The sequence below is a fragment of the Polyodon spathula genome, chromosome 6 (genome assembly GCF_017654505.1).
Source record: "Polyodon spathula isolate WHYD16114869_AA chromosome 6, ASM1765450v1, whole genome shotgun sequence".
In the NCBI taxonomy this organism is placed as follows: Eukaryota; Metazoa; Chordata; class Actinopteri; order Acipenseriformes; family Polyodontidae; genus Polyodon; species Polyodon spathula.
Window position 1 is genome coordinate 66,181,701 of NC_054539.1, and position 18,581 is coordinate 66,200,281.

General features: G+C 38.6%; 1 protein-coding gene across 1 annotated transcript in view; it reads left to right on the forward strand.

The window, feature by feature from the left end:
- LOC121316592 (protein Mpv17-like) overlaps positions 1 to 18,025 on the forward strand; it is a 64,966-nt gene extending 46,941 nt beyond the window's left edge. The window contains exons 4-8 of the mRNA XM_041251637.1: positions 1,690 to 1,782; positions 5,293 to 5,388; positions 15,321 to 15,353; positions 15,867 to 15,919; positions 17,514 to 18,025. Coding sequence (XP_041107571.1) covers positions 1,690 to 1,782; positions 5,293 to 5,388; positions 15,321 to 15,353; positions 15,867 to 15,919; positions 17,514 to 17,583 — 345 coding nt within the window. The 3' untranslated portion in view covers positions 17,584 to 18,025. The remainder of the gene's footprint in view (positions 1 to 1,689; positions 1,783 to 5,292; positions 5,389 to 15,320; positions 15,354 to 15,866; positions 15,920 to 17,513) is intronic.
- Positions 18,026 to 18,581: the final 556 nt, after the last annotated feature.

Sequence of the window (18,581 nt, forward strand, 5' to 3'; positions counted from 1 at the left end):
GTCCCGAGAGCCAGAGAGGGGTGAGGAGCTGCCGTCGTCGCTCCCAGAGCCAGAGAGGGGTGAGGAGCTGCCGTCGTCCCCAGAGCCAGAGAGGGGTGAGGAGCTTTCCCGAGAGCCAGAGAGGGGTGAGGATCTGCCGTCACTCCCAGAGCCAGAGAGGGAGGAGGAGCTGCCGCCATCCCGAGAGCCAGAGAGGGAGGAGGAGCTGCCGTCGCTCCCCAGAGCCAGAGAGGGGTGAGCCGCTTTCCCGAGAGCCAGAGAGGGGTGAGGAGCTGCCGTCGCTCCCAGAGCCAGAGAGGGGTGAGGAGCTGCCGTCGTCCCCAGAGCCAGAGAGGGGTGAGCCGCTGTCGCTCCCGAGAGCCAGAGAGGGGTGAGGAGCTGCCGTCGTCCCGAGAGCCAGAGAGGGGTGAGGAGCTGCCGTCGTCCCGAGAGCCAGAGAGGGAGGAGGAGCTGCCGTCGTCCCGAGAGCCAGAGAGGGAGGAGGAGCTGCCGTCGTCCCGAGAGCCAGAGAGGGAGGAGGAGCTGCCGTCGTCCCAGAGCCAGAGAGGGAGGAGGAGCTGCCGTCGTCCCGAGAGCCAGAGAGGGGTGAGGAGCTGCCGTCGCTCCCAGAGCCAGAGAGGGGTGAGCCGCCGTCCCGAGAGCCAGAGAGGGGTGAGGAGCTGCCGTCCCGAGAGCCAGAGAGGGAGGAGGAGCTGCCGTCGTCCCGAGAGCCAGAGAGGGAGGAGGAGCTGCCGTCGCTCCCAGAGCCAGAGAGGGAGGAGGAGCTGCCGTCGCTCCCAGAGCCAGAGAGGGAGGAGGAGCTGCCGTCGTCCCGAGAGCCAGAGAGGGAGGAGGAGCTGCCGTCGTCCCGAGAGCCAGAGAGGGAGGAGGAGCTGCCGTCGTCCCGAGAGCCAGAGAGGGAGGAGGAGGAGCCGTCGCCCCCAGAGCCAGAGAGGGAGGAGGAGGAGCCGCCGCTCCCAGAGCCCGAGAGGGGAGGAGCCGCCGCTCCCAGAGCCCAGAGGGGAGGAGCCGCCGCTCCCAGAGCCCAGAGAGGGGAGGAGCCGCCGAGCCGCCAGCCCAGAGGGGAGGAGCCGCCGCTCCCAGAGCCCAGAGGGGAGGAGCCGCCGCTCTCAGAGCCCAGAGGGGAGGAGCTATGGCCCAAGGATGCCTGCCTTGCACCGCTCAGGGATGACGCATCCGCATCGGCTGGGGTCGCTCTGCTCTTTTGAAATTGGCAGGGATGGGGTTAAATTCCCCTACCTGCCTTGGTTCATTGTGTTCAGGTGGCTGGGGTTGATTAGATGATTAGTTTAATTACCGATCAATCAGCGCCCAGCCACCTGACGTAAAAGGAGGCCTCTGCTTTTCATTTGGGAGGAGGGAGCTGAGGAAGCAGGTTGGTGTTTTGGTGTTTGTGATTTTTGAATGTTTTGAATCCAGTGAAGGCATTGCCCAGCCTGGAAACCTTTATTTTTGTGAGTGTATTTTTGCTTTATTTTGTTTATTTTGTGTTTAAATTGCTTTGTTTTGGCCCTTGTGCCCTTTCATTTTTGTGTTTATAATAAAATAGTTATTTTTTTGAACTCCAGGCTGTCTCTGGGCCTCTATCCACTCACCAGCCTGCCACAAAGCAGTACTGCATTTGGCATGGGTGGCATCGCACGTCAGGCACAGCCAGTACCTAATGATGATGTCCTCTTTGTTTTGCAGGGTCCTGTAGTAGGAGGATGGTACAAGGTCCTTGATCGGCTTGTTCCTGGAGGAAACAAAACTGTGGCTTTAAAGAAAATGCTGCTTGACCAGGTCAGTTGTTCTGACCTATTGTTCAGATTAGCTTTACAATATTGAATATTGATGTTGAAAATGTAGCGTTTAAAATATGGGGGTGAATTACATTAAATTCAATATGATGGGTCATGCTCAAAGTTACATCTAAGTATTCCAGCTCATTCTCGCCAATGCAGTTAAGACCTACTGTATTCCATCACTGGTTTTTGAAAATTCTGCCCAATGGATCTTATCTTCGCTAGGAAGAATGTGTTAGTATTTTTCACACTGCACTATAAATAGTAGAGAAAACTCAACTGTTAATTACTGATAGTCAACAGAAGTTGCACTAAAATCTGCTTAAGAATATGCATTAGGTAACTACCAAAATTAGCAGTGGACATTTTTGAGTAGTTATTGCATTTTATCATATTATGCCCTACAGGGTGGGCATAAAGTCACTTTTGATTTGGGGTATACCCACACACATGTAGTGTGTTCCATCTTGGTATTGGCACTGAACAAGCCTTGGGAAGACAGTGATGGAACAAAAAACTACCCATAGGTGGTGAAGTTCAAGTACATATGTGCTTATTACACGGCAGCTTAACTCTTAAAACTGTGTGTTAAAGGCCTCATTTGGTCAGCATTGTGTTAACAAACAGAATGAGCCATCTGGTGTGGTCTTGAACAGTGCGTTATTGTGTGCCAGTACTAAAATCAGCACTCAGCATGAAAAACCTTCTGAGAGAGGAACATTCGATCTAAACCAGTGTGGTGCAGAAACTGAAACAAAGTATTACTTTATATACATATATACATATAAAGATCAAAGAAATGTGCTCCAGTAAATGCAAGCTCCTTGCCCACATTTACACCTCCAGTGAAAACATGCCTGCCCTGTCATGTGTTCATTATATTGATAGGTGTATAGACTAATTGAGGTGTGTGATTATATGTGAGCATTATGCTTGTTGGCCTCTGTTAACTACACAGGATTGAAAACTAACCTTTCAAAACAAACAGCACACTGTTATTGACAAGAAAAGAATTCCTTGAAAAGAGCTTTTTTTATACAGTTTGTATAATGGGATTTAAAGATTATTTAGCCTTTAGTTCACAAGCTAATTTTAGAACCTTTGCCTTTCTTTACATTTATTCAAAGGCAGCTTTTTGGGTATAAGGAAATCTCAGTGTGAGTTTCTGACTGGTGTGATGTAACAGGAGCCAGAATCCAGGCAATAAAACTGGTCTCGGATGTACAGGAGTTGTCAATGGCGAAGACTCCATTGATTTGTGGCAGATTTCATGGCCACTGGGGTGTAAACCTGTTTAATCCGAAGGGGGGGGGGGGGGGGGGGGGGCATCTCTACAAAATGATTCAATCAACAAGACTAAGGAGATAAATGGGTGAAGAGATCATACCAAGAACTGGGATGGGTGGCACTAACTCTGTCAGAGTCAAGGTCTTGAAGGTCTTGTACGTTGGTTTTATTGCTTTTGCACAACTCCTTATCATTCTGTTTTGCGATCTTTTCAGTCAACCAGGGACAATCCTGTAAATGTCCTGCTTAAAATAAAAAACGGAGCCATTGCAAAGCTGTCAAGTGGCTCACAAATTATGAAATAATGTTTGTTGTTCAGTGATATAACTTTCATTTTAAAATTGTAAACTTTGAATCCAATCTTTCTAGCTTGTCCCCTTTTACATTGTAAACTTTTTTAAATCCAATTTTATAATTTTGTCTTTAAGGTGACAACTTGACTTATCAAGCAATAATAATGTAAAAGTGCTAACATGCTACCATACTCTCACAGCATTAAAAAAAAAAAAAAAAAACTGTTGTATTTAGCCATGTCACACATGCTGATAGCTGCCATTCACAAAAACGACATTAAAATGCATTCATTCCACAAATCGATTGCGTCCGCAAAACCTGTAAACACCAACTGAATAATTTATATATAACAGAGAGCATCGAAGACTGATGTATAGACTAATGGGTTGATAGTAGTTATTTAAAAAGAACGTGTTGCCCTTTGAATGAGAAAACCTTGAGTTTGTTGCCTTCTAGTTATACCTGAAATAAGATACAAGATGCAGTACAGAGGCACCAAGATATTTCTTCACATCAACAGGTCACTTTCCTACTACAGCAGGAGTAATAGATGGCACCCAGCGGGAGCAGCAAACTGTCATCCTATAAGCGTAGTGTACAGCCACGGATGTATGAAGATAATAAGTCAGTGAGATATGACATCCCACTCATTAAGGTATAGGTCTCCAAAACCTCTGGGACACCAACAACGGGCTGTTCTGTGTCTGTCATTAACAGAACGATAACTTAGACATACGTTTACACTTTATGGATGACATATTGGGGCAACTAATGTATTATAGGAAATCAGATTTTAGATTACGCTGATGCTGAATGAAAAGTTTGTATACCAAAATAAATTGACCCCATTGTGTCCTGTATCTCGCACATTACGTTTTTTTTTTTTTTTTTTTTTTCTGGTCAGTATGTAGTTGCTACTAATATTTAAAAGAGAAATCTATTTGATTGATTACATTTACCCCATGCTGAAAAGTTTTTTCTTACACAGTTATAAATACACAGCCTGAGTCACAATCACTGCTAACAGCTGTGCTATCTAATTTATGAGCTATGTGGCACACTTAACTTTAAGAAAGCAGTCACATCTCCTAACACCATAACATAGCTTGTATCTGTATAAACTGCTCTGGTGAGCACATATAGTATGGAGACCTGTAATTATATCACTAGACTTCTTTTTTTTTATTACCCTTTTTTCCCAAACAATCAGGCTCTGCACACAAAGAATACCAGTCAATCTGTGTTCAGTAAGCAGTTTAAATAAATTAATCCCCATCCCCAATAACTGAGGTTATTTCAGATACAGTTCAGTATACATTCCATGGATCCATACTCTATATGATGGCAGTAGGCAAGCAAGGGTAATGATATTTATGAAATGACACTGACACAAAGGTGATGGAAATGTAGGTAGACCTGTTCATATATTTCTGAAATGCCTAATTAGGTGTGAATGGTCTTTACTACACTGCAAACCATTGCCTGACGTCAACTGGCCAGGGTAAAGCCTTACTGGAATATAATGGCATATCTATCAGTGAAGGCTTTCTTTTATTCATTTCTTATTTTTCTGGTAGGACTAATTTATATGAAGCAAACATGGAGGTAAACATCGCTCTTTCGATACATTGCATGTCTTAGGCACCATATCACACCTGAGACATATGGAGATCCCTCTAACAAATAGGGTTAGGAAATCTTTCAACTGCCAAAATACAGCATTTTCTGTGGCCTTGTACCTGTATAATAATGTACACATACAATAACATATTAAATAAAACATTTCCTCCTTTCATTCCAGACTTAACAACATGTATTTTGTGGATCCATGCAGGGCTTCCTTTACTAAGGCAATGAACATTCCGGTGCTAACGCAGTCAGTAGTGTAGAGAAGAAAAAAATAAGATTGTGTGTTTTCCCCCCCCAGGCTATTTTTTCTCCTTGCTTTCTTGGCTGTTTCCTTACTATCAGTGGAACCTTGAATGGGCTGACGATGGAGGAAAACTGGAACAAGTTAAAGAGAGTAAGTTTGTTCTTTTTTATTACTATTTTGATATTAGTGCTTATTGAGATTCAAAAAGACCATTGTGTTTTCACATTATTGCCTTGTTGGCCACTTGGTGATTTTAACTAAGCTCCATGACAACCAGAAACACTAAAGGTTTAAGTGTTGCTTGGTATGTAGAGCATCCTCATTTTTCACACATGTGCACTACCCAACCATACATCTCACAAGCAATCTTTCTCCCTGTGTCAAATCTGTTAGACACATTGCCTGTTGCAATTATGAGAACAAAGGTTCCCCCTGAGAAATCCAGCTATTGACTTTGTAAATTATGGTTAAATTGACAAACCGAAGTGAAGAGCCTGCCTTGTGATGAGACTGACAAGAATAGGAAGGCATCAATAAAGCACTATGTAGCATCAGGTATAATGTATAATATACCTGAAGTGTATAGACTCTGGAGGATTGGGCAACACCACGACAGGAATCCTTCCAAACTGCATCACAGCAGTACCCTTGCCAATAAGCCTTACAGAAGCCTGTGCTCTTTAATCATTGTACTGGCACTGTACTGGATCATGCATTTTTTATTTATTTTTTTAATCTACAATTCATACGCACAGGGTTTTTAAATATGGTCCAATATCCACTCATAGGGTGTTGTTCGTACCAGTTAACAGCCTGTGGCCATTTGCATAAAACACCTTAAATTTCTCCTTAGTTTTCTTAAGTTTAAGGGTGTTGCAGAAAGCAGCTTAACACTTTTAAATCAATACCCTAGTTAAAAGAAAATGTATCCTTAAGTGTAACACTTAAAGATAATACTTAAGGTGTTTTATGCAACCAGTCCCAGGGCATTTAGATATTGTGCCATGTTTGCTAATTTGGACATTTTAATGGGCATAAATCAACTAGAAAAGAGAAAAAAATCAGTTCTTTCATGAGTTACTCGGCCACCGACACAATGTTCTTCTTAACAGGACATGGCGTACTGATAAATGATTCAATAAATGAAGTGACGACATGTCATTCATAACCCAAAGATTGAGTCTGTCGCTGGATCATTTATCAGTATGCATCAGTCTCAAACAATATATCTTTCTTAGACCACTTATCTTATTTGTCATGACGAAGTGTTGGGTACCTACACTCTGTGAATAGGATCGCCTTATAAAAGTGTCAAAGTAATAGGACCATGAATGAAAGAAAACCAGGACTGACTGAAAAAGGATCCGCAAATTGGAAGGGAATATTTTTCAGACCCCAAGGTGTTGTGGATGCAGGTCCTGCTTTGTATGATACGGAAAACTAGAATTCCTTCTGCTTTACCTTTTGCAAAGCAGTTACAATTTCTCATGCTGATAGCATATTTTTATAACTGAAAGAGGCATTTGACTACAGATAATAATACCTTGCTATATAACTTCTTAAACATGGCTATGTTCTCTGTAGTAGCCCGCTTTATGCTCAGTTGTTCTTTAAAAAATACATTATGACTGGAAACTCAATCTTATAAAGTAAGGGTTATGCTCCAAATTAGTTTTACCTATTAATATCACATAAATCATTGTTATGTTCCATTTAATTAACAAGTTGTATTGTTTCAATCTCCAGAACATGGACAGGATATGATTTAATGTCTGCAGAATGATTTGTTTTATTGTTGGTTGAAACAGAGATAAGTTATCATATTATTCTTATGTCTTGTAGTGTGACACTTCCATCATACATTTTATTATTTAAATAAATGTTATTCATTTTTAGTTCTTACAGTAGGTGTGCTAGTTATTAAAAGATGGGGATAATTGTAGTGGGTTGCAGTGTTTTAGCTCACAGCACTTAAGCAGTGATTCACTTTTGCCAAAAACACTTTTAGGCAAGATGGAAAGGGTAAAAAGTTATGATGAAAACTATAAACCCAAAAGTTGTTATTCCCTGCTGTTGGGCAGACATCAGCAAAGCCTTAACTGATTGGAACTGTCTGTCTGACTGTCTGTTTTAAAGTTAAAACAAGTTGTGATATTTAATGCTGGCTTTGGCTTCATTGTTATGATTGCTATGAAAAAAAATCATTTGATACTGCCTCATTACTGCTCTGAATTTTGGGGCACTGGTCGGACGGTGGCAGAGCGTCAGTTCTCACTGTAAATGGCGACTTTTGGTGGTAACTTGATCGGACGGAGGCATTACCCTGTGTCCTGGATTCGTAAATGTGCTCACTTCTATTTTTCAATTGCTGTTTGTTAAAATAGCTATCAGTTTAATCCCATGTTTGTTGAGTCCAGCAGAATTAATGTCATTAAATGACAGTAACAGTGGGAGATCTGCCAATTTGAAGAACTGTTTAAAGACCAAACGTCTTATCATTTTTATTAATTTAAAAATGCTTGCACCAGGATTGACCATTAAAACTCAGTATTGGGGGTTCCCAAGTGGCACATCCAGTTAAGGTGCTCCACATGGAGTGTAAGATCAGTGGTTCAAATCCAGGTTATGCCATCAACAATCATGGCCTTCTTGAGTCAGCACAGGAGTTTCAACAGTGAGCCAGGATAATAATAATAGGGCATTCCAAATTGGGAGAAAATCAAGGATAAAATAATTGGATATTCTAAGCAAAAAAAAAATAATTTTAAAAACTTAGGCCCAGTTTATAAAGGAGGAAAAAACAACCACAAAAAGCCACATGGTTATTCCTAGGGTCAACAAAAGCAACACAGGAGTCAGGGCTTTTTCCTGTAGAGCTCCTAAATTATGGAATGCTCTGCCTTCATTTGTCAGGGAAGCTGGGACCGTTACAGTTTTCAAGTCAAGACTAAAAACACACTTTTATAAAATGGCTTTCTTATCTTAGTGGGTTTTAGTGTAACTTTAAAATTGCTGCTTTTGTATTATGTGTATACTATTATTTAAATATGTTATTTAAATTTTCTGATTGTGGCAGTTGTATGTGTGACATGCTATACAAATGCATTGTGGTTTGTTCTTTTTTTTTCTGTTATATACTGTACAGCGCTTTGCGATACTTTTATATAAAAAGTGCTATATAAATGCAATAAAGAAATACATAAATAAATAGTCATTCAGAACATTGTTGTATTATGACTCATGATGACATTGTTACTTAGCAGGATCTCAGGAAAAGAAGACGAGAGTGACGATTTATCACTCCAATCAGTGACATACCAATCAGACAAATGGCAGAGAAGTACTAACAAAAGGAGGAAGCTGTTGTCATGTTTTTTCAGCTGATAGCTTTTAGACTGGAAATACATATTTAAGACCAGGGAAAGTGAGAATGCTTTATTTAACCAGTCCTCTAGTGAAAATAGCAGTGATGTATTTCCTGCTTATCTGCTCTGCAGGGAGGCCAGGAGGTAACAGGATTTTGCACTAGGAGGGTCCTGGGTCTCATTCTGTTAGCTGCTGTTGATATATGCACACACACACATTGAAGTACTAGTCATGCAGTTTTCCTTTGACTACATCTTCCTTTGTGATAGAGCTCTTATTTGACTTGTCTGTTTACAGTTCTTCTGTTGTTTTAGTGGTACAGATATAGGTCGCAGGTATGATAAAATAACTGTTCTTGACCAGCTGATCAATGACTAGCCTTTTTTCCTTCATTTATCAGCTGTATTGCAAGATGTCAGATACTTTAATGTGCAATAAATGACAGACAGAGAAACCAGACAGCAGGTTAACAAGCTCCAATTAGACAAGAGGAACAGACTGATTCTATTTGCTTTGTAGAATATTGGCTTTTTTTTAGACAGTTATAATAACAATAACTGTAGCTTAGGCATTCTTTTCAAAGTTCAGTGGTAACACTGTGTAACAAAATTTGTTTTTTTTTGTTACTGGGTAGTAAGTGTTATTTCCTAATTGCTTATGCCTCAAAAGTATAGAAAATGGCTATTATTTCCCACAAACGTTGCTTTTGTGACCAGGACAGTGATATTTCAAAATATCACTATTTCCAATGGGAAAATGGGCAAATGTGTGTCTTTTCGTTCACATAAAGTCAGAAAAAAAACAGCATATGAATCCAAATTAACATGTATTTATACTAGAGTAATATATATAAATATATAATATATAATAATTATACATTAAATACAGTCGAAAAAAACTACTCACTTCTAAATCTTTTGTAGTCATCTTTGTATTACTTTAGTATAAACTTTATGTGAACGAAAAGACACACATTTGCCCATTTTCCCATTGGAAATAGTGATATTTTGAAATATCACTGTCCTGGTCACAAAAGCAAAGTTTGTGGGGAATAATAGCCATTTTCTATACTTTTGAGGCATAAGCAATTGGGAAATAACACTTACTACCCAGGAACAAAAATTGTGTTACATAGTGTAATTAGCTGACAAAAGGTTGTAGTCACCTGGTAGTTCAGAAGATCTCAAAAAGTAGTTTTGAATGATAAAAAAAAAAGAAAACTACATATTTTTGGAGTGTTTGGATTGTTTGTTTTTCTTCATCTTCTAAGCAGTTATATGCCTTTTTGGTGGTGGATTCAGTATATATACTGTGTGCAGAAGTTTCCATGCAGCGATACATACTGTTTCAAATGTGTGTAAGGTGACTGTTACTAAGCAGCCTATACATTCAATATGTAAGGAATGCCATTAAGTTAAAATTAGGCTAACAGGTCAATTACTGAAAATGTCAAAAAGATGGGAAACAGGTGACAAACAAATGTGGAGGAAAATGTTATAATGAACAAAATCTTGTATCAGGCAGACAGCATTTGCTGTCGGATTGAGACTTGCTCTTTCAGGAAATGGTAAATGATATGATGTTCAGAATGCCCTAATGGTATCTTAATGGTTAATTAGTTAGATGTTCTTGACTTTTTGAAGGTTAAGACCCCTGTGAACTATTGGAATTCCTAACACCTTGGCAACTGACTTTAATAAACAGCTCAGTAAAATACTGACACATTATCATCAGCTAATGTCACTCACATAAACATGATTTTAGTTCATGGCCCCATCGTCGCACGATGAAAGAGTCAGTCTTTTAGTGTAAATAATGGTGGATTTTCATGAAATGGTACATACTGTAGTTGTCGAGGTGTGAACTATACATTGCACTTGGTTTGAACTCTATATGTAATTTGTAACTACAGTATAATTTAGGGTTCCAAAACCTGATGATGGGAGACTGATGGGAAACTACTGCACTTAAAGAAATATTCTCTCCCTTAACCTTTGAGGACCTATATTGGACTAGGTCTGACATTACAATTTTCCCTTTCCAGTCCGATGTCGAATGAAGCCGAAGAAAAAGGGCTGTATCTGAGCAATACGAATAGCCTGTGCACCACAGAGATAACACAGACACATAACAAATAGAGAACTGTTTCTGCATCCAGCGCTCAAAGAAAATCACAGACATTTGCAGAGCTTTTTGAGATGAAATAATGACTTGGATCGCATCACTGAGGAGTTTGGTGATAAAACGAGTGATCAGGAGAGGGTTTATCAGAATGCACGACTATGAAGAGGTATGTGAAAAATACAGCGAACAAGGGGTGGGGCTTGGCTGGAGATGCAGTACTGATGTCCTTTTGCCATGCAGTGCCTTTTAAACCTGTTTTACTCGGGGGGGGGGGGGGGGGGGGGGGGTGGGGGGGGGGGGGGGGGGGGGGGGGGGTGCGTATGAAAATAAAGTGGACCTGACAAGCACTGAATAAATGGACAGCAAAGGGTTAAAATCCTGTTACCTTAATTTGGAATGTAACGCTTACTAACTTGAAGTAGGCTGCGTCATACACTGATGATCTCCACTCTTAACGCCTGAGCAGGGCTGATTGTAAGGGAACAACATATGCTATTTAAATTCATAATTCTATCAGTGTAATGAAAATAAGCTCAGAAATATATATGATCTACTGCTGTAATGCATCTGGTGAAGCAGCAGCTTTGTGTGCAGTTTGTAAACCTACAATATTGTCAAGACACACACTGGGATAATTATTTAACTCCTGAAAACTCATTGCTTTAACTTTCATTTGACACACACAACAGCACCTCCTGGACTGTGTATTGAGACATTTATATTTAAATTTTATTACCTCCATAAGGTTCAGCAGGTTTGCAAGCTGTCAAGTTTTATTCCTATTGATCATAAATCTGTGGTGGTGGCTAGTGGGGGCTCTTTATTAAGTTATAACCAATTATTTTGGCAGGAAAATAAAAAAGAAGACAAGACCTTTTAAAAATGGTGTGAGTATTGAATTTGTCCATTCAAGATCTGTGTTAGCTGATAAAAGGCTGGCAGCCTCATTGTTGGGTGATTAATGCATGCAGTTTTGCCAGGGAGCATCGATGGGAGGCTGAGTGGAACCTCATATGAACACAATCAATGTGAATGTCCAGCTGAGATTATCTGGCAGTCTGTAAAGAACCACATTCTTGAGCTGATTGATCCATTTGCTGCTGTGCCTCTTGGGTGTATTTACTCATTCTGGACCTTTTTTCTTTTTTTATATTAAAACTCAGATAGAAAGTTCTAGCAGTGCAACAATTAATCAATCATAACACTTTTCATGACGTATCGTATCATGGTGGAGGTGTGTGTCAAACCACTGCTGTGCAGAGCTACTTGTAGTTCCTCAAACGTTTCTTGAATAAAGAATAAATGTGATTTATACAGTAGTCAATGTCTACAATGCATGCTGTATGATTTTTAACAAAATAGTCCGTCATGAGTGATCATTTAATCAGATGAAACATAAAGCAAGAATCCCCATACAACAGTGTGTTCAAATAGTGTGCACCATCCTAGGAGGATTGTTTAACAGCCTAGGCCTGTGGATTTTGGACTATATTTGTATTATTGCACTTATAAAATGGCAGCACCCCACCATACCCTACCCCACCTCTCACAAAGTGAATCAGGAAAAATGGTTCTAAAAGTTCTGAGCTGTGCTGGTATTGTGACATATCTGTACAGGTTAGAACACTTGCTAGCCAATGAGATTGCTCCCTATATTCATGCCATTTTATAATATATAATATACAGATAATATCATACTTGGATCTGTATATTGTGATGCTTATTGTACCATTCTTAGTGCATTGTTACTCCCCTAGCACATGACAATGCTCCATTACGATGTGTTTACAATGGCGGCGTTTACATACACCTGACAGTTTCTCACGACCTGTCTGCCATACTTTTCAGGAAATGCGTTGCTATGAAGTTCTGATTTAGGAAATAAAATCGTCCGTACTAATGCAGATTACTCCATTCATAGTCATTCAGGGGAGGGGATATCTGCTTACGAAGTAGGAAAAGAACGGCTCTGAATATCGTGAGGAGAGCTTCATGTGCTGCCACAAAGACAAAAACATTTAACAGCAGAAATTAATTCATGTGTTGTCACGCACATTCTGAATTACGCCGCGCATTAGCTACATGTTTGTCTGGTTACCTTTCCAACACACACACACACACACACACAAAATTACATAAAATAGAATTTCTACAAGTTTTACTTTAATACAAGAACCGTCTTGCAATACGTTTTTATTTTGAATATAGCTTACAATATTTTATTTATATATATATATATGGTATAAAAGGTCAGAATACATCACAATATATAGATATAGATATAGATATAGATATATATGCCTGTTGTTATCTCTACTGGACCTGGCAGTCATTGATTCCTTCGTTTTGTACAAGGAATGCATCAGGGAAAATATCAGTAGGAGAGATTTCATCTTCAAGCTAGCCATAGCGCTTCAGCAGAAACATTTTAATCAGAAAGCTCAACCTGGATTCTGCATTGCGAGTGACACACACACAAGATAAAACATATGTTACTTTTGTTTTAGATTAAAAACTACTTTTGTTTTTACAGTTTTGTATGTGCATATACCTGTTTATACACTAGTTTCTTATGAAATGTTTATTATAGTTTTGCATTTTTTGAAGTAGTGCTTTGTATGTGGTAAGTTAGAAAATAAACCCTTTTATTTTTAATTGTTCATTTTAAGTACATTTCGGCTGTGCAGTTGTTTGATATGATGTGCTTGAATAAAACTATTGAGTTGTATCCGATAGTTTGTCTTTCATTTTAATATTAATGGTGTTTAAAATATACCGCCTGTTGTAGAACTGTAGTGGTTCTAGTGTTGAAGTAATCTGCAAATGTACATTGTGTGTATTGGGGAAGTGTCTATGTTTTGTACGGCCTTTCTGCTGGAGATTACGTGATCTTTCTGAATGAGGGACTTTCACTTCTATATTCACAGGCTGTCAACAAGTGTTATTATGAAGTCAACAACCAAGGGATTCAAAGTCTACTTTTTCAGTGGACTGTGAGTACAGAGATCCAAACCAGTGCAACCTGTTTCACGACATTCAGGGTCACTGCAAGGGAATGCCTTGACTTCTCCACCCCAGCACTAAATAGATTTAGTTAATAAAATCACACAATTTGTGATGGAGGTGACAGGAAAGCAATAAACAGCTGTTCTTGACCAGCTGGTCAATGGCTTTTTTTTTTCCTTCATTTATCAGCTGCATCAGTTTGCACGCTCTCTGATACTTTAATATACAATAAATGACAGACACAGAGAAACCAGACAGCAGGTTAACAAGCTCCAGTTAGACAAGAGGAACAGACTGATTCTATTTAGAATATAGGCTTTTTTGTAGACAGTAACTTATATATATATATATATATATAATATAATATATATATATATATATATATATATATATATATATATATATATATATATATATATAAAATCAGGATTCAGCTGCATCCAAGAAACACTTCACAGTCAGACAAATGCTGTTGCTATATTTATTTATTTAGTAAATAAGTTTAACATCTCCTTCTGTTAAAGAAATATGATCTTGGACAACCTTCACTAGTCATAGGCTATGCTGTATGACACAGGATGACTGCAGTGACTGCTCAATATGGTCAGCATTCCATACTCAGGATGCCAGGATCATTATTTTTTTCTTCACCTTCCACATTTAATATATGTACTTTATGTAATGTATAGATTTCCTTGTGTGTAACCCTTTCCTAGTTATGGATACCACACTATTTTCTTCCACGACTGGAGGCAGAGGATTTGTGACACTAATGATGACAACCAGCAGATTAGAATGATGCTCTACCTTTGAAGAATATATTAATATACCCGTATTTTAATTATCTTTCAGTCTCACTTTTATCCTCTAGGTGGAGCAGATTGAATAGCACTGAATCCTTGAATAACATTAAACATACCTTGCCACTCTGTCAGGAGACAAATGTTTTAAAACAAACTTAATTTGACCATACTTTACTTTTTAAATGCATTTTCTGTTTGTTTTTATGTGTAATAACTTGCATTCATTAACAATGGAAGAGACTCTACCAAACGATTCCAGCCTTCTAAATATGACTCCAACTGGAGTGGTTGGAATTGCTATGAAACAGGGGTCTTATTCCATCCCTGTAATCCAACTTCAAAGAAGATGCAGTTCTTCACACAACACAATTAAAACATGGTTATAACTAATGGCAGGCTGATGATGCTTTAGCAGTGACGTTTAATTTACAGATGGATCCACTAAAAGGGCAGTTTTACAGTGAATCATACCGACAAGAAACAGTGCTGTATGACTGGTTTGAGGTTGATTGGATGTGGAGTCAGATTTAGTCAGAAAGACCACTATGGAAAAGGGTTAGATAATGTTTGACGATCTAATTTCATTCCTTAATCCAAAAAACTAGACTTTAACCTCTGTTTACATTGTAGAACAACAATACAGTTAAAACACAGTGTTTTGTGAGCCTATACATACTTGATAAATGAGATATAGGACAAGCCGTGCAGGTCCATATCGGGGAAATAAAGTAATATATTTCTCCTGTTTTTTTTTAATTTTATTTTTATTATTTCTTCTTGCAGGACTTCACTGACGCCTTGATAGCAAGCTACTATGTAAGTTTTATGTTAATAATTTGTGTTTTTGTTGTTGTTGCTGTTGTCATATTATTAACCATGTATAGTAGTTATACAGCTAAATGTGTACCAGTAATTATACCCAGGTACTGCAGCCCCAGGTGATCATGCATTACAATTGAATTAGATGTTAAACATGTGCAGTGGTGTAGTTCAAACCCAGCATATCTTGTCTTATGTGCCATTTTATGTCAACTAATGCTGGCCACATCTAAATCGTAATACTGACAATTTCAATTTTTTCCCTAAAAAATGTGAGAATATTTTTTTTTGTTGTAGCTGTGGCAAGGGGGTATGTTGCTGACATGTTTTTATTGTATTTATCAATAATCTGACTGGAAGGAGTTAAATTCCACTTGATTTGCATAGTTGTAAACAGGAAGCTAGTAGCATAACTCAAATTCATAAAGCTATAATGACTGATCATACTAGTGCTGACTTTCACGATTTTAAATATCTTAGTTTAATTTATGGATTTTTTTTCTCTTTCAGCTCTGGCCAGCTGTACAGATTGCAAATTTCTATTTTATACCACTAAATCACAGGTAAACAATATGTTTTATTAGATTCAACCAATTACTATACTGTGTATATGAGGAGTGTGTTTGTGTTTGATTGTGCAGGAGTTAGCAAATTCATTTTTGTGTTTGCATCCACGTTATTATACAGCATGTTAAATAGTAAGTGGCCTAAAATGTCAATTTAATTCCTTTTTAACATTTCCTTTACTGTTTTATGGTGTCAAATCATGTGACGGTGTGATCATTCAATTCTGCCAGCCCCATCTACTCAACATTTACATTGACAGAGAATAGATGGGACTGGCCACACTGTCAAAGCCTAACAAAAGCAGATTTAGAGAATAATTATAAAACGCAATACAGTAAGTTGGAGCATTATTTGGTAAAATTTTTAACAATTAACTTAATTATACTGGACTGGCAAAATAAATGTGTTATGTGAAACTATGTTGGATTCCTACTGTATACATGAATAAGGCTACAATTTTGGCAAAGTAATTTTTTGTACATTTCACAGATGAGGATGCGGCAAAAAAACAAGAATTCATGGAAAAGTCACTAAATAATGTAGTTTTAGTTATATCAACATACACAAGCTTTTCAGTAGTACACCAAAACCAATAATATAAAGTACACAACTTACAGTACATAATGAAGACTCCGATCCTGTGCGACAAGTCGTAATGATGTCATCTACAGTCTTGAGACGTGCATCTTTTTTGACAAGGCGAACAGCCTTAGCAGATCATCAAACCTTTCACCTGCCATTCTAAAATACCTCTAATCTCACTGTCACATACCCACATCTCTCTAATTAATGTATAAAATTCTCCCTTTCGGATTCTCTGTTGGTTGAGACGTCGCTTTAGATTTTTTTTAAAAACGCTAGTGTGAGAGGTACAAATTCAGCACATCTACTTAAATGTCAATTTATCCAATTTCACAAATGCAGTAAGTATTTAAAGTACGAACAACAGCTGCCACCACTTTGCTCAGTGCTGCAACACGATGCGTCCTTCGAACAGCAAATAGTGAAGCTGCACAGCTTTTATAGCTGTCTGCGGCTGACTTATCGTATTCATCTGCGACAGAAGTATGAACCAAGCTTTAGAGTTTTCCACGATTCTGAAACAGCGTGTTGTAAAGAAAGTTTCTGTAAGTCGCTAAACTTCTGTTCTCCAATGCATGTGTTCTTCTGTCTTTGCAGAAATCAGCTCTCACAATCTTTTTGTGTTTTAGCTGTCACTGATTTACATGCTTGCTTGCTCAGCTATCTCATTCGCTGACCTACAAGCTACACGTAAATGCTGCGTGAAACAACCAAACAATTTACAGATACTGGCAGATTTGTATTTTCAATGAATGACATACTGCATTTTAAAGGAAATAAAGTGCCTAATCAAATGTGTTCTTACATCCATTTCCAAGATTTTACGGACGTTATTCAAATTCACAATTTCCGTGACTTTATTAGCCATGAATAAAGTTTATATTACCCAACATTGGTTTGGTAATGTTTGGATATTAAAGGTGATACCACTCTCCAGTCTTTCCACTTCATAATAAAGCCTTGTCCTTTGTGATGCTTTCATTGTTTTCTTTTTCTCTTCTCGTTTAGATTGGCAGTGGTCCAAGTCGTTGCTATAGTGTGGAACACCTACCTCTCTTGGAAGGCCAATAAGATTTAATGAATTTCTTCAGAAACCCTTCTTACCTCATCAATAGAAAAACTTTATCAAACAGCTCTAACGCTTAGTTTGGTAGATAACCGTGCTTATTCTTCATTGTTTATTTGCTTCTTTTACAGTTTTATTTTCCTCCAAACAGTAATCATATGTGAGCTCTCTTTTGCATAATTACTTGTTTTCAGATCAGAAATCAGATCTTAATGCTTCAGAGTAGAAAAATGCAATATGTTTAAGACTTTTGCACAGTTATGTGTGTGTGTGTGTGTGTGTGTGTGTGTGTGTGTGTGTGTGTGTGTGTGTGTGTGTATATAGACACACAAACACACACAGATGCCAACTGCTACGATTTGGCCGTAGCAGCTACTATTTTGGAGGTCCTGCTACGATGTTACGATGAAGGGGTATAATACTCAGATTTTTATTAAATAAATAAATGATGGATAGTCGCTGAAGGTTTATGAAATATTATTTCAATACCATGGGTCTTTTTTCCTTTTAACGAATTAATGGTTCTTAAATAATACTGTATTTCACTGACAGTTTATTGTGGCATTTTAACTGACATGCTAAAAGCTCTGAGCTGGGTTGCTTTAGGGGTCCTTCAGAAACCGCTGCTCAAATGTCGCCTTCCTATCATTATCAATCGCATGTTTACTTGGTTGCTTGTCAAAAAGGCTGTGACTAAGTCACGGTGGGCACGGATGCAGGGATTGTAGTAGAGAACACTGAACTTTACAAAAACAACTTGAAATTCCACCTTAACACTTCCACGGTTTAGCTAATGATGTTGAACTAGCTCGGTTGCTTTACTTTGCAATGTAACCATTCACACTGGATTTTTTTCAGCACTGTCAATTGATTTAAACATACATACAGGTTCCCCACTGATGATGGAGATGATAATGAGGCTTGGGAACCCTCTGATATAAAAAAAACTAGTGAATTCTGACCCACTCAGGTATTTTGGATGGAAGGAATACCTAACAAAATAGCCCGCT